The sequence below is a fragment of the Globicephala melas genome, chromosome 15 (assembly GCF_963455315.2).
Source record: "Globicephala melas chromosome 15, mGloMel1.2, whole genome shotgun sequence".
Lineage (NCBI taxonomy): Eukaryota > Metazoa > Chordata > Mammalia > Artiodactyla > Delphinidae > Globicephala > Globicephala melas.
This window is the reverse complement of record NC_083328.1, coordinates 63,211,158-63,225,769: the sequence shown is the minus strand read 5'-3', so window position 1 is coordinate 63,225,769 and position 14,612 is coordinate 63,211,158. Positions and strand designations below refer to the sequence as shown.

General features: G+C 39.6%; 1 protein-coding gene across 11 annotated transcripts in view; it reads left to right on the top strand.

Moving 5' to 3' along the window:
• Positions 1–14,612, top strand: part of LOC115839285 (RNA-binding protein 12) — a 37,072-nt gene that overhangs the window by 6,722 nt on the left and 15,738 nt on the right. For 2 of the 11 annotated variants that reach the window (XM_060285770.1, XM_060285769.1), the window contains exon 1: positions 2,870–3,085. The exons of 5 other annotated variants lie outside the window; for them this stretch is intronic. In XM_060285770.1, the coding sequence (XP_060141753.1) occupies positions 2,999–3,085 (87 nt within the window). In that variant the 5' untranslated portion in view covers positions 2,870–2,998. Of the gene's footprint in view, positions 1–1,538; positions 4,860–14,612 lie in introns of those variants that run through there. 4 more of the 11 variants (XM_060285768.1, XM_030830739.2, XM_060285771.1 and 1 more) reach the window with 4 other exon arrangements.

Genomic DNA, 14,612 nt, shown 5'->3' with positions numbered 1-14,612 from the left:
CTGTTTGCCAGTCCATTTTTCTGGATTAAGTTTGAAGGTGGCTTTTATTTTTGTGTATGTGTGTGTGAGAAAAGTGTAAAAGCCAAACAATATATTACTCTTTTGTGTGCAGCAAGTGTAATATTGAGATATAATTGCAGATTTTGTTGCCTTAAATTAGTATTCATGTAATATTTGACATTGAAAAACTGCTTTCACGGAGTTACAGAATTCTTGGAGCAGGAAACTTTGCTCTTCTAATGTTCTCATTTGAAAGTGATGAAACCAAAGCTCAAATAATTCATAATTTTGCTAAGATCACAGAGCCAGTTTAATATAGGTTTATATTTAAAAGTTGATTTTAAAAATGGCTTGGATAACACCCTTTGTTGTTAACCATATAAATTTCAAATTAATTTTTTTTTCAGTCGCAAGAGTTTGTTTTGGATTACTTTATACATGGCTGCCCTTCCATTTACTCTTAGAAACCATATGAATTGAAATACTGAAATTGTATTTAAGTCTGGGAGAAACTTTTCTTTTTTGATTATATCAAAATGGACATTATCTACAGAGATTAGTGAGTACCCAGAAATTCCACAGGAGTTATTTTGGGTCACAACCACTGAATAAAGTTCGTACACTAGTTCAAAAATAAAAAAATCCCTCTTTTTCATTATCAGCCCTCCCCTGTGGGATAAACAAGACTTTTTATTAAATGGAGGGCATGAGAATGAGTCTTTGGACCTGGGTTTTAATTAAAATAGCCATGGTGAATGGCACTGTAACCAGGTTCTACTTTTTGGAATGATGACTACAGGTAACTGATATTTTGGCTGTTTTACTCAGTATTTCTTCTGGATACTTAGTATGTATTAACCTTATATGTAATACGTAATTCCATATGTCATTTTCTTTAATAAGTAAAGCTATTTCTTTAATAAATAAAGTGGTTTCATCCTAGGATGAAATATGAAATCAGTTCTCATTTGAGACTTGAATCTGCTTTAGTGTTAAGTATTATTTGAAATTCAGTATTATTCCCGCTTTGTTTCTGTTGTTTTGAGATTAAGCCATATAAAATGATACCAGTAATTCTACAAAGTTGTCAAAAGTTTATAAGGAAGATGCTGAGCCAGTTTTAAATATTAACTTTGATACATCCTTTGTATCTTTTCCCCTGTAGATTGTTAAACTTTGTTTCCTGATTTGACTTACACATTTCTTTTAAATCTTATTGAATAATTAGTGGTCTGAATGATGATATAATTGGTGATTTTCTTGTCCTATGGTTGTTTTTTCCTGAAATTTTTGAGTCTTGGGGCTGAACTTCTAAGTGTTTTCAGAATTAATGCCTTTTGGATGTTGAAATTGGGCTTTACATTGTAAATGGCGTATAATATTCAGTTTTAGAATATCCAAATTTAAAAAACGACATTGCTCGTGATAGTTTGAGGGAATACTTGAGGGCCTAATACGGTAGATGGTCATTCTTGTAGCTGAAAACTTGGTGTGATAAACAGGAGTCTGACCTGGCCGTTGCCTTTTCTCATCTGCAGGTGTGTGTGGTTTCAGCGCAGCATGGCTGTGGTCATCCGTTTGCAAGGTCTCCCAATTGTGGCGGGGACCATGGACATTCGCCACTTCTTCTCTGGATTGACCATCCCTGATGGGGGCGTGCATATTGTAGGGGGTGAACTGGGTGAGGCTTTCATCGTTTTTGCCACTGATGAAGATGCAAGGCTTGGTATGATGCGCACAGGTGGTACAATTAAAGGGTCAAAAGTAACACTATTGTTGAGTAGTAAAACGGAAATGCAGAATATGATTGAACTGAGTCGTAGGCGTTTTGAAACTGCCAACTTAGATATACCACCAGCAAATGCTAGTAGATCAGGACCTCCACCTAGTTCAGGAATGAGTGGCAGGGTAAACTTGCCTACGACAGTACCCAACTTTAATAATCCCTCACCCAGTGTAGTTACTGCCGCCACTTCTGTTCATGAAAGCAGCAAAAACGTACAGACATTTTCCACAGCCAGCATAGGAACGGCTCCTCCAAATATGGGGGCCTCCTTTGGGAGCCCAACGTTTAGCTCAACCATTCCGAGCACAGCCTCTCCAATGAACACAGTCCCACCTCCACCAATTCCTCCAATCCCAGCGATGCCATCTTTGCCGCCAATGCCGTCCATTCCTCCAATACCAGTTCCTCCCCCGGTACCTACATTGCCTCCTGTGCCTCCTGTGCCCCCAATACCCCCAGTCCCTTCTGTGCCACCCATGACCCCACTGCCACCCATGTCAGGCATGCCACCCTTGAACCCGCCACCTGTGGCACCTCTACCTGCTGGAATGAATGGCTCTGGAGCACCTATGAATCTGAACAATAACCTGAACCCTGTGTTTCTGGGTCCATTGAATCCTGTTAACCCTATCCAGATGAACTCTCAAAGCAGTGTGAAACCACTTCCCATCAACCCTGATGATCTGTATGTCAGTGTGCATGGAATGCCCTTTTCTGCAATGGAAAATGATGTCAGAGATTTTTTCCATGGGCTCCGTGTTGATGCCGTGCATTTGTTGAAAGATCATGTAGGTCGAAATAATGGGAATGGATTGGTTAAGTTTCTCTCCCCTCAAGATACATTTGAAGCTTTGAAGCGAAACAGAATGCTGATGATTCAACGCTATGTGGAAGTTAGTCCTGCCACAGAGAGACAGTGGGTAGCTGCTGGAGGCCATATCACTTTTAAGCAAAGTATAGGACCTTCTGGACAAAACCATCCCCCTCCTCAGGCACTTCCCAGGTCAAAATCGCCCAGTGGGCAGAAAAGGTCAAGGTCAAGATCACCACACGAGGCTGGTTTTTGTGTTTACTTGAAAGGGCTACCCTTTGAAGCAGAAAACAAACATGTCATTGATTTTTTTAAAAAGTTGGATATTGTGGAAGATAGTATTTATATTGCTTATGGACCCAATGGGAAAGCAACGGGTGAAGGCTTCGTAGAGTTCAGGAATGAGGCTGACTATAAGGCTGCTCTTTGTCGTCATAAACAATACATGGGCAATCGCTTTATTCAAGTTCATCCAATTACCAAGAAAGGTATGCTAGAAAAGATAGATATGATTCGAAAAAGATTGCAGAACTTCAGCTATGACCAGAGGGAAATGATGTTAAATCCGGAGGGGGATGTCACCTCTGCCAAAGTCTGTGCGCATATAACAAATATTCCCTTCAGCATTACCAAGATGGATGTTCTCCAATTCCTAGAAGGAATCCCAGTGGATGAAAATGCTGTACATGTTCTTGTTGATAACAATGGGCAAGGTCTAGGACAGGCATTGGTTCAGTTTAAAAATGAAGATGATGCACGTAAGTCTGAACGCTTACACCGTAAAAAACTTAATGGGAGAGAAGCTTTTGTTCATGTAGTCACTCTAGAAGATATGAGAGAGATTGAGAAAAATCCTCCTGCCCAAGGAAAAAAGGGGTTAAAGATGCCTGTGCCAGGTAATCCCGCAGTTCCAGGAATTCCCAGTGTGGGAATGCCCAGTGCGGGAATGCCCAATGCAGGAATGCCCAATACGGGAATGCCTGCTGCAGGAATGCCCGGTGCTGGAATGCCCGGTGTGGGAATACCCAGTGCGGGAATGCCTAGTGCGGGAATGCCTAGTGCAGGAGGTGAAGAGCATGCCTTCTTGACTGTAGGATCTAAGGAGGCCAACAATGGGCCTCCATTTAACTTTCCTGGTAATTTTGGTGGGTCAAACGCCTTTGGACCACCACTCCCTCCTCCAGGATTAGGAGGGGCCTTTGGTGATGCTAGGCCTGGAATGCCTTCAGTTGGAAATAGTGGTTTGCCTGGTCTAGGACTGGATGTTCCAGGTTTTGGAGGTGGACCAAATAATTTAAGTGGACCAGGATTTGGAGGGGGCCCTCAGAATTTTGGAAATGGCCCTGGTAGCTTAGGTGGCCCCCCTGGCTTTGGAAGCGGCCCTCCTGGCCTTGGAAGTGCCCCTGGGCATTTGAGTGGGCCTCCAGCCTTTGGCCCTGGCCCTGGCCCAGGCCCAGGCCCAGTCCATGTTGGTGGTCCTCCTGGCTTTGGATCTAGTTCTGGAAAACCAGGACCAACAGTAATCAAAGTACAGAACATGCCCTTCACTGTGTCTATTGATGAGATTTTAGATTTCTTTTATGGCTATCAAGTGATCCCAGGCTCAGTGTGTTTAAAATACAATGAAAAAGGTATGCCCACAGGTGAAGCTATGGTGGCTTTCGAATCTCGGGATGAAGCCACAGCTGCTGTCATTGACTTAAATGACAGACCTATTGGCTCTAGGAAAGTAAAACTCGTATTAGGGTAGCTGTTCACATCAGTTCTTCATAGGGTAGATATAGTCTTCATAGTGCTGTGATTAATGCATTCAGATTGTTTTCCTAGTGTTTCCAGGTTAGAGCCTGTGGATTGTTTCAATTGCATATAGATTGGTTTCCATAACATAGAGCATTGGTTTACTGTTTACAGAAGTCTCACTACCAGGATAAACATTGCTGTATGTTACAGTAAAGCTTTCCGGAGAGAACACAAAAATGATTTTGGCATACTATTAGAGAAACCATTTGTAAAACTCAAATGACCACATAAAGCTTATCCAGGAGTCTAGATTGGTTTTGTTTTATACCATATGGGGTGAAGAAAATAGAAATGTCAATAGAGCTCATTGAGGGTGCTCTTACCAGCTGCTGAAAAATAGAAGCTGGCTACTCTTGGAATTTGGTTTAAAGCTGGACAGATTTGCTTTGTTATAGGGTCAAAGCTTTGTCTAAAGTCCTCATTTTCTTTAAAAATTGAATAAAATCTCTGTGTACAGATTCACTGTATGTACCTTTATTGCTTCTTGAGGGTTCTTGCTGTATAGACAGTCCTTCTGAAGTTGCTGCTTTATTTGCCTAATTGACTCATTTGTAAATGAGCAGAATTGTTTTGTTGATGTTTTTCTAATATAAAACTCCACACTTGGTTTGTGCTATAACCTTGAACTTTGATTTCTAATGTCAGTCACACTTAAAACTGTGTGGAATAAGACGTTTGCCACAAAAATAAAATATGGAGTCCTCTACCTACCAGAGCCTTTTTGGTTTGACCGCCAAGTTTTAGTCAGTTTAAAAATTGTTCATGTTGTTTGGATGGCATCAAAAACCAGAAACCACTTTTAATGGTCATTGTTTAAGATGCCTGATTTGAAGTCTTGCCCAAGATGGACTAATGTTCTGGCAATTTCCTTCTGTCCCAAATTTATGTGAAATTTTGACCTGTAACTAAACAAAAAGGGTGCATTCATAAGAAAGCATTATTATATATAGGTCTTTAAAATTGTAGTTGAAATTGTTAGCAGTAGTGTTAACAGAATAAAAGATCCATAAGCTGGTCCATAGATCAATATATATTTAATCCTGTTAATTGGAGGCTTTTTGGTCTAGTTGTTTGATCAGGAGCCTGGTTACAAAAATTCCTTATACAGAGTACAAGTGCAGCTGCCAGAGGGGAGAGAATTGAGGCTCCTTGCCCTTTCATACTCTGGCATTCAGGACTAAGGCAGGAGGACCACGTGGGTTCTGGTTGGTGAGTGTCCTTGTCACGAAAACATTTGCCTTACAACGTCCTGCTCACTGCCACAAAAGGCTCTACTTATAGTTACTTTTCTTCTTAGTTAAAATGCTCTAAAGATGTGTCACATTATATTATAAACATGGAATGGGAGATTGGTGAGATATCATGAAAAACAAATTTTGTCTTTTACATGGGCCTCTGTCTTGGTTTGAAACATCCCCAACATTTCCTACAAATCAATTTACTTACAAAGGGGTCAGCCTTTTAAAAGAAATATTTTCTATTTAAGAAAAATAGTGCCTTTTGGGTGTTGCAATTCAGTGGAACACTGAAATACAGCGTCGTGTAATTTAGAGTTAAGAGTGGCAACAGTTCATTTGTGTGCTAAGATTTGGAAAGCTTTTTCATCACTACAATCTTAGAGGATTGACAGTATAGGATATTTTGTTTAGGGAAAGGATTATTTAGACTTTCAAAGAAGAAATGGCTGTGTTGTGGGTCTTTTGCTAATTCACGAATACAAATTTGCTTTGACAGATAACTAGGTATTGCCTCCTCAACTAAAAAAGCAATATGATGTTTGTATATGCTGTTCAATTTAAGTTTTCTGTTAAGTAATCATTTCTCATTCCAAAGACAGAGTGCAAAAAACTTCAGCGCTGCTTGGGAGTCTTATTTCAACTGCAGATTATTTTCCCCATTGGAAAGCTGACTATTTTCATTTTAGAAAAATGGGTTGTTTGAAGATGAAAGTCTTTTTATCTTTTTTCACAGTTTATTTTGGTTATGTGTTCATACGTTCTTATTAAATATTTCATATACTTTATTGCAACTACTTTGTTATTTCTACGTTTTAGATTAATGCTGAAAAGGAAAACTTGATTTCATTGTTCATCAAATTAAATAAATTAAGAAAATAGTGGTTTGTGTAGAAATTGGAGAGAATTGTGTTTCATATTTGGTTGAATCACAACAGTGCTTCTCTTGTTGTGAAATGTAATTAAATGCTTTGCCCTCTGGTACTTGATTTTTGTGTATCTGAGACTTATTAACATAGTGCTAACTGCTAAGCATACTGTTCATCTTGTTCTGGGCATTGGAGTTTGACTTTTTAAAAAATTCTTGAAAATATGTTCTGTGCAACTATTCATACCTCTCTTACCTGCAAATTTTCTCGTAAGAACTAGGTTTGGGGTGAAAATTTACATTATTTTCTCATTTGCTTTGTATGGTATGAAGGATTTGTAAAGCTTCACTTAAAGTGGTGTGTATTTGTAAACACTATCATGATATTTTCAATCTTATGTGTAAATTTTATTGCCTGTTTTTGGTGACTCTGACATTAATAGAAGAGAAACTTTTCCATTAGGTTTAAACCTTCCTCCCCACCCCCCATTTTTTTGTTTGCTTGGTTTTTTTTTTTAGCTTAAAGGGTTAGAGAGATCTACAAAATGTATTTTATAAATAAGCAAACTTGTAAACTTTTCCTGAACTTTAGTGAAACAGTTGGTAAGCAAAATTTGGAGGTGTGTTCTGTGTTTCCACTGCAGTTTGGATGTATAATTATTAGTGGCTTTTTTTTTTAATGCAACACTGTTAAGTGAAATGTAGTTTCTAGCTTTGTGCTCCAAGTTGTCAAAGCATTGTTAGTGGAAATTCCATTAGGAAACTTTATTCAGAATTTCAGAGAGGTAACAGTGTAATTAGGTCAGTCTTAACCCACTGGATGAAAATCTAGGACTGTGTATGGAAGTAAGCAAACATACATTTTGGGTGGAAATAGATAAAAATAAGGATGCACGAAAGCCTTAATCAAACTCAAAGTCCCTTTTATTGGATTCCGTCATTGTGTAGAGGTGTGGGTCAAGGTTTAAAAATAAATCCACTCATCAGTTGAAGAACACTTTAAAAATGTGTAAAGAAAATGTAAAATTGCTGCTAGTCAAATCTTCTGGAAAGAATTTCTGGCAGTGATCACTTTTAAAAATTATTTCCCACTCTTGCAAACATTTAAATTGTTTTACTGGCAGTTCTGTAGTAGTCCAAACTTTAGAAACCAAACACAATAAAATAACTCATTGCCAATGTGGCCACAACAGTGCCAGCAAATACTGCCTTGGCTTCATTCAGCAGAGATTTTTGTTTATATAGATAAAGTCTTGAATACTGTTCAATAAACTTGTCACGAAATAAAACAGGCTGATGCTTTTAATGCTTTAACTGTACACGAGTACTTTACTGAGCTATACCATCAGGTATTTGGGGTTTTTTTAAAAACTCCTGAAAATATTTTGTGCCTTTGGAAAGGTGGCTTTGGTGATCTTGGAGGTAACAATTGTTGCTTATCCTTGTCTGCTAATGCTGAAGTGTGGAAAGAAGAGGATACCTGGAACTGCAGGGAGGAATCTTGACTCTAGGTCAAATCTGTGGTATCCACCTTTTCAGACTTAACATGAGTTTTGCTAGCAAGTCACTTTGTTATGTGGACTCAGAAAGAACTGAAAGCCAGATACTCCTTTTCACAAAAGGAGTTTTAAAGGGGGCTGTGAATTGTTTTTTAAAAATGATTAGGAAATGGGAAAACAAATTTTCAGAATACATTGTCAGTTGCACATACCTCTAAAGCTTTGTTTTTCTTTTTTGTTTACTTATTTGTTTTTGCATTAGTATGTGAGGTATTTGAGGTGGGGAAGATGGGAGAGGAATCAAAAATATAGCTGCTCTCCGACATTGATGCTCTGGTTTTGTCCTTTCCACATTGGTTCAACTTCTACTGAAAAAATTAGCAAATAAAAAGTTTCTGTAAACTCCGCAGAGTCTCTTTAAAAAAAAAAAAATCTGGATTGGACTTGCAGAGAAATTAGTGGGCTGTTCCTTTTAACCAAGACTCTTGAAAAATGTTTGTAACTTTTATCTTTATCATGAAAGTTTTAGCCTGTATTTGAGTTTGAATACCCAATTTGTTTTAGAGAGGTTTAGACTAGACATAATTAATTCCAGGTAGTTGCTGATCTGTTTTTAAAATTACGACAGTTTGACTAAGCATTTGAAAAATCACAGAGTGAAATCGGCTGCCTAAGGATATCCAGAATGGCGTTTACCATCTTAAAAGGGTGGACTATGTGCTAATATGTCTCCGTTTATTGCTCAGGAGTGATCACTCAACTTCTGTAATGCATTGTTGTCTGCTTTCCATTGTTTTACAGCAAGTAATAGTCTATCAATTTTGTGCATCGCCACCGTTCTCCTTACCCCCCAAAAGTAGAGCTTTTACGGGATATGGTAGAATCCAAACTTATGGCTATCCTTTTTAATTAAAAAAATTGCTTGATATCAGTTTTGTCTTTAGCATAAAATCTTTAGATCACACTGACTTACTGTAAAATGTTCTGGAAAGAGTGTACTCTCGTGGTGGCACAGTTCTCTGATGCTGTAGTGACTTTTCTGGGAAAACTCTTCTGTTCAACAAATAAGCAAGCTCATCTCTTATTGGTGCCTGCTCATGTAAATCTTAATTCTTCACTGTGCTGTTCCTTGGTGCCTTGAGCTATTTTGTGCCAGAGGATCTCACAAGCATCCTAGAATATGGGTCGTTTTCTGGATCAACATAACTAGCAACAAGCAACTAAGGTGGCAGCTGCTTTTCTACATATTGCTCTACTACTGAAGGGGCAAAAAGCCACCTGATGCAAACATTCCAGCCCCAGGGACAGAGGGCAGCACTCTAAAACTCTGAGGACAGGGAAGTAGTGTAGTGCTCATTAACCATATTCCTTGAATTCTGTCAAGAGTCCCAGGAACCTCTCCCCAGCAAAAATGTTGACCATTAGGTCATAGAGACTAAGCAAACACCAGCTGTAGAGAAGTGGTTAAATAGCACAGCAGAGCATTGGAGTTGGCACCCTAGCTGTTCCGGACATCTGGACTGTGATTTCAGTGACTTAATAGTTTCATGTCATTTTTCCTAGTCAACTGATGGCCTGCCATTTCATGTTGAGAGAAGGAGGAGGTGACTATTTGGGGAAAATAGAGCTATGAGAACATAATTAAATATGGACAGAGTTAAAGATGTTGAATAAGCATAACACATCCCAGTATTACAATATAGCAAGCTATGCTATGTTCAAACAGACTGCCCCTTGGTGTTTGATTCCCTCTCTATTTTGATGCTCTCAGTTTTCCCCTTTTACCTGCTTGTATAGTAAGCCTGCTGGTAACCAGCACTATGAGTTTTACTTAGACTGAAGCCCCCTCACTGGTGTCTCTGTAGCCCTAACCTCCTAATTGGGGTGGGGGTGGGTGTGAGTTCACTCACAGCTCTTGATTAGTGAAATAAGATTTGTCACTTACGCGTTTGTGCTACACATCAAATGTAACAACCACATTGTACTGCAAATCACTTGTTAGTCCTCAAAGAGTGGGAACCTCTTAAGAAGGGTAAAGAAGTTCAGCTACTTAAGGGGTCTTAAATGGTACTAACAGGTGCTGTTGCTAATTTCCTCATTTTTCTTTTGTTCCACACATCCCCACACGTTGGGGCGTCATGTCCTTTATACATAACTCCTTTCTGTAGTGTGGGCCCAGCAGGATCCCTTGGCTATAAATCTGGCTTAAGTGGTGGAAAGACAAATGCACCTCTTACTGAAGTAGATAATGCTGATTACCTTTGCTTCTGTGACCACTGAATTGACAGGTTGGAATTGGAAACATCTGTTAACTCCAAACTTTTAAGACAATTTCACATGGATATACAGCTTAGCCATAGCTGTAACCCATGCTAATTAAATGTTTTGAGTGGTGTTGTGCACCTAGCACTTAACACATTGTGTTGGAAAAGGAAGTTTAAAAAATGTCTGTTCTTCAAGACTTTAAAGTCCTAAATGATGCAAGTAAGTGCTCAGTTGTACTTATACATGTTCAGGGTATACTCATGACTCACAGGAGCTAGATAAAGGGTTTCCTGGCCAGCTGCTGAATGGTCAGACAGAAATAAGTGTAATGGAATCCTTAGGTGTAAGCTGAGGGAAGGTGCGATCTCTAACCAGTGTTCTTGGGGACACAATACTGTTAGTTTAGTAAAATGAAATGACTGTGTGAGGGAGCACAGTAGCAGTATCTAAAATTGTGCCTGTCCTGAAAGCTCTTAAAGTTGTCCCATAACAGCATAGCTTGAGGTTCTGGCAGCCTAACTGGTATGACTGAGCTGAATGGTCTACAGAGCAGGTAGGCAGGCAAGGCAAAGGTTGGTTCTAGGGATGTCCTGGCCTAGCAGAGGGACAGAACCTTTTATCTTTTTAATACTCTTTTGACTAGCCGCCAGATAACAAATGCTCTAATACGTTCATAAACAACTCAGAATTAAGTGAATTTCCCCATCAATTTAACCACGTATATGCATAGTTGTCTACCTGAAATTCATTCCTTTGTGGTTTTAGATCAATTTGACACAGAGTTTTAGCTTTTCCGTCTGAGATGTCCACCTTTTGGTTCTTGTTCTTCTAGGCCAACACTGTCCAATAGAATTTTCTCCAATGGAAATGTTCTCATGTGTACTAATATGGTAATTAAATTTTAATAGCTATGTGTGGCTAGTGGCTACTGTATTGAATAGCACAACTGTAGATTCACAGTGCAGCAGCAAATTTCCTCTCCCAGGTCTGATCTTTGGAGATCTTGTTAGGCAGCACTATCCAATAGAAATAAGAATCACTTGACATCATTTAAAATTTTCTAGTAGCCACATTTATAAAAGGTTAAAAGGAACAAGTGAAATTTAAGAATACACTTAATACAACATTGTAAAGCAACTACACTCCAATAAAAATTAAAATATATATATATTTAACCCAGTAGATCTTAAATGTTACAGTTTCAGCTTATACTCAATATAAGATTATTGAGCTATTTTACATTTTTGTTTTTGTACTAAGTTTTCAAAATTCAGTGTATATTTTACAGCACATTGTGATTTGAACTAAGCGTTATTTCAAGTACTCAATAGCTGCATGTGGTTAGGGGCTACCCTTTTGGACAGCACAGATTTAGAATATTAAAAAAGTTATACACTGCCATTTCTCTCCTAGTTTTGCTGCCTCTTTCAGCTGTTTCTTCACTTTTGAGTATTCAAATTTTGTTGCATTCCTCCTAACCTTTACCCCTCCTGTTGTGTTTGCAGGTTAGTTTTGCTTTTGAGAATTTGCCTCAGTTACCTTTTTTATGGGCCACACTGGAGGTTAACTAGGTGACAGTTTTATATTGTAACATTACTAATCCTGCACTAGAAGCAGCCACAGAAGTAGAATCTCTCCCCTCCACTCTGTACGCCATCCACAATGGCAAGTGGGCAAGTCATTGTGTGTCTGTAACGTAGCGTCTTTATTTTTGAAATCCTCTCTCTTTAATTTCTCAGCTTCCCTAACATAATGAATTCTGAAGATCAACCCATCTTAAGATTTCCCATGTATCCCAAGTAAATTTATTCCAGTGAGGGGGCTTGCGTTATCAGCAGTAGGTTGGTTTCCTTTCCAGGGGCTCTGGTCTGCTGCTTTTGTTCATTAACTCAACACCTTTTGTGCCATTGGTCACACTGCACACTGGAGATGCACAAGTTCTTGTTGATGCCCTTGCCCTGGAGATGGTAAGGAAGGTGGTCCAGTACTGTTGTCTTAGACACTCTGCAGGCTATAGAGAGGCAGGTGTCTCATTTAAAGAACATAGATTAAATATATAGATTCCACCAGGGCAGGATGAGGGCAAAGGTGGCTGCCCAGTAGGTGTTCTTTGAAAATTTTGGTAGAAGTCACATTTTCTACTTTATTTGCTGTATTCGTGCTTGTTATTTGAAGTTTATTCCTTTGATTCCTTTGCCTTGGCAGACAAATAGGGAGAATGTGTGGTGGGTGCAGAATTATTTTTGATCTGTGTGCAAGATTAGTATAGATCATGGGAAGAGGCCACATGAGCCTCACTGCTCTTTTAGTGGCCAAGTGGACTTCAGATTGAACTGGATTACACAAGGTGTGAGCTGTTGGTAAAATGGATGGAAATGACATCCTTAGGGAAGCGAGTTGTGGTTCATCCAAGTTACTGTGTGTCCCAGGGCTAGTTATTTCCTTTCTCTGTCTTTAGTAGTAATGGGATTAATTAACAAAATGGAGTTAAATTAGATAATCTCATTATATTCAGTTTTAAATTTCTGTGATTCTGTGAACCCAGCTATTTCATTTCTTTCTGGAAATCTGTAGTTAATTTGAACCTTAAAAGAGAGGCCAGTGGAACTAAAAGTTTTGATCTGGCTACTGCTTGTGATAGCAGTTCCACACTTAAGCTTGAGAACTTCATTAGGAGAGAAAAGAGGGAAGGGTCTTCATTTCCCTTTTTGGAGGCTGTTCCTTTCCTGCCATTTAGGTCCTCTGGAGCAGGTAGACCGAGGCATTCCTCCTGGGTGTCTCGTCAGCCAACAAGTAGATGATACCATACAGTAAAAGGATCCGTTTATGAGCACTGAAGAGAGGAGCAGTTAACACATGTAGGGCACTTAAACTGGGTCAGGCAGGGGGCACTTTCCATGGTTAGCCCCATTTAATTCTCAAAATAATCCTCTAAAGTTGACACTATTATTATCCCCACTTTACAGATGGAGAAATCCAGGCAAAGAGAAGCAAAATAACTTGCCCAAAGTCTCATTGATAAGGGGTGAACAGAGATTATTCAGTCATCATCTGTCTGCATGACTCTAGAGGCAGAGCGCCTCCTTTCCTCGTTGTTTCCTTCCTCTCCCTGACTTTTGTGGGGGAGATATGGGAGGCCAGTGGCAGCACTCTTCTGTCATGGGTCCCGAGCTGGCTGGGGAAGGGGCTCCAGTCTTGTGCCAATGCTCCAAATGCTTATTTTGAAGTAAGAAGGTGGCGGCTTTGTTGAAGCACATTCAAAGTCACGAGGGGAAAAATGTCCACTCAGATACAGTTCTATCTTGGTGGAAGGCCATGTGTTCCTTCTTGGTTTGCTTCCTTTCCCATATCTAATTCTCTCCTCAAGCTAGCTTCCCTTTGGAGAGTTGCACACAGGTTGGATTTGTCCATTTTTTGGATAAGTCTTTTTGGGCCGTTGGAGCTGGATCAGTGGCTTCCAAACTTTTTTGACCATTGTAGAATACAGCAGGATGGGAAACCCTGTGACCATTTACTGTACCGTTATTTTCCCACTTTCCACTTTTTGTGTGAACATGCACATTTTAAGCTTTCTAATATTGCCAAATGCTGCATGGCAGCCAGACTTCCTAGTATTATATGGATCTAAACCAAATTATTGCTTAAGATTTTCATTTATAAACACGTTAGTAGCTCTTAGTCAGATGTATGAATAAAGAATGTGTAGTTTTGTAGTAAGGATTTGCATATTGGATTCAGTTCGTGATCTAAGAGGACTGTCCTTGAGGCTGCTGATTTAATTTTGGGGAATTCCTGAGTTATAGAGGGAGAGGCAGGGGTAGAAATACTTTGTCCAGCTTCATCATGTCCCTTGAGGCAGAGAGGGAAAAGAAGAGTGGTGGTGATGGGTGTAGTTTGTCTTTTTCAATCTTATGAGAAAAGAGTACTCCGTTGGGTGGTGTTCTCCCATTGGGAACTTATGGAGAATTTCCTGTTGGGTTTTCAAGATTTGATCCAGCATCTCAGCTGCTCCAGTGTGCCAAGGTAGGCAACAGGAGTGAGAGCGTGGCTTTGGTTTGTGAATGAGTGATCCTGCCATACAGATGGGTGCTCTGTTCCTCCTCACAGCCTGGAAATGGGGTTGAAGTCTGGTGCCTTGCCTTGTTAGGCTTTTGGGAATGGAGGAAGGCAGTGTAACTCCTGAACGTGAACGACTGAAGAGTTTCAGCTCAGTTGGCACTGAATTGGATCCAACTAGATCCAGGAGGAAAGATCTGTTCTTGGATTTATAAGAGCCAAGATAGAATCTCCCGAGGCAGGAGAGGGGAAGCCGAAGAAAATGAAGGGTGAGTTACTGCCTATTGGCAGT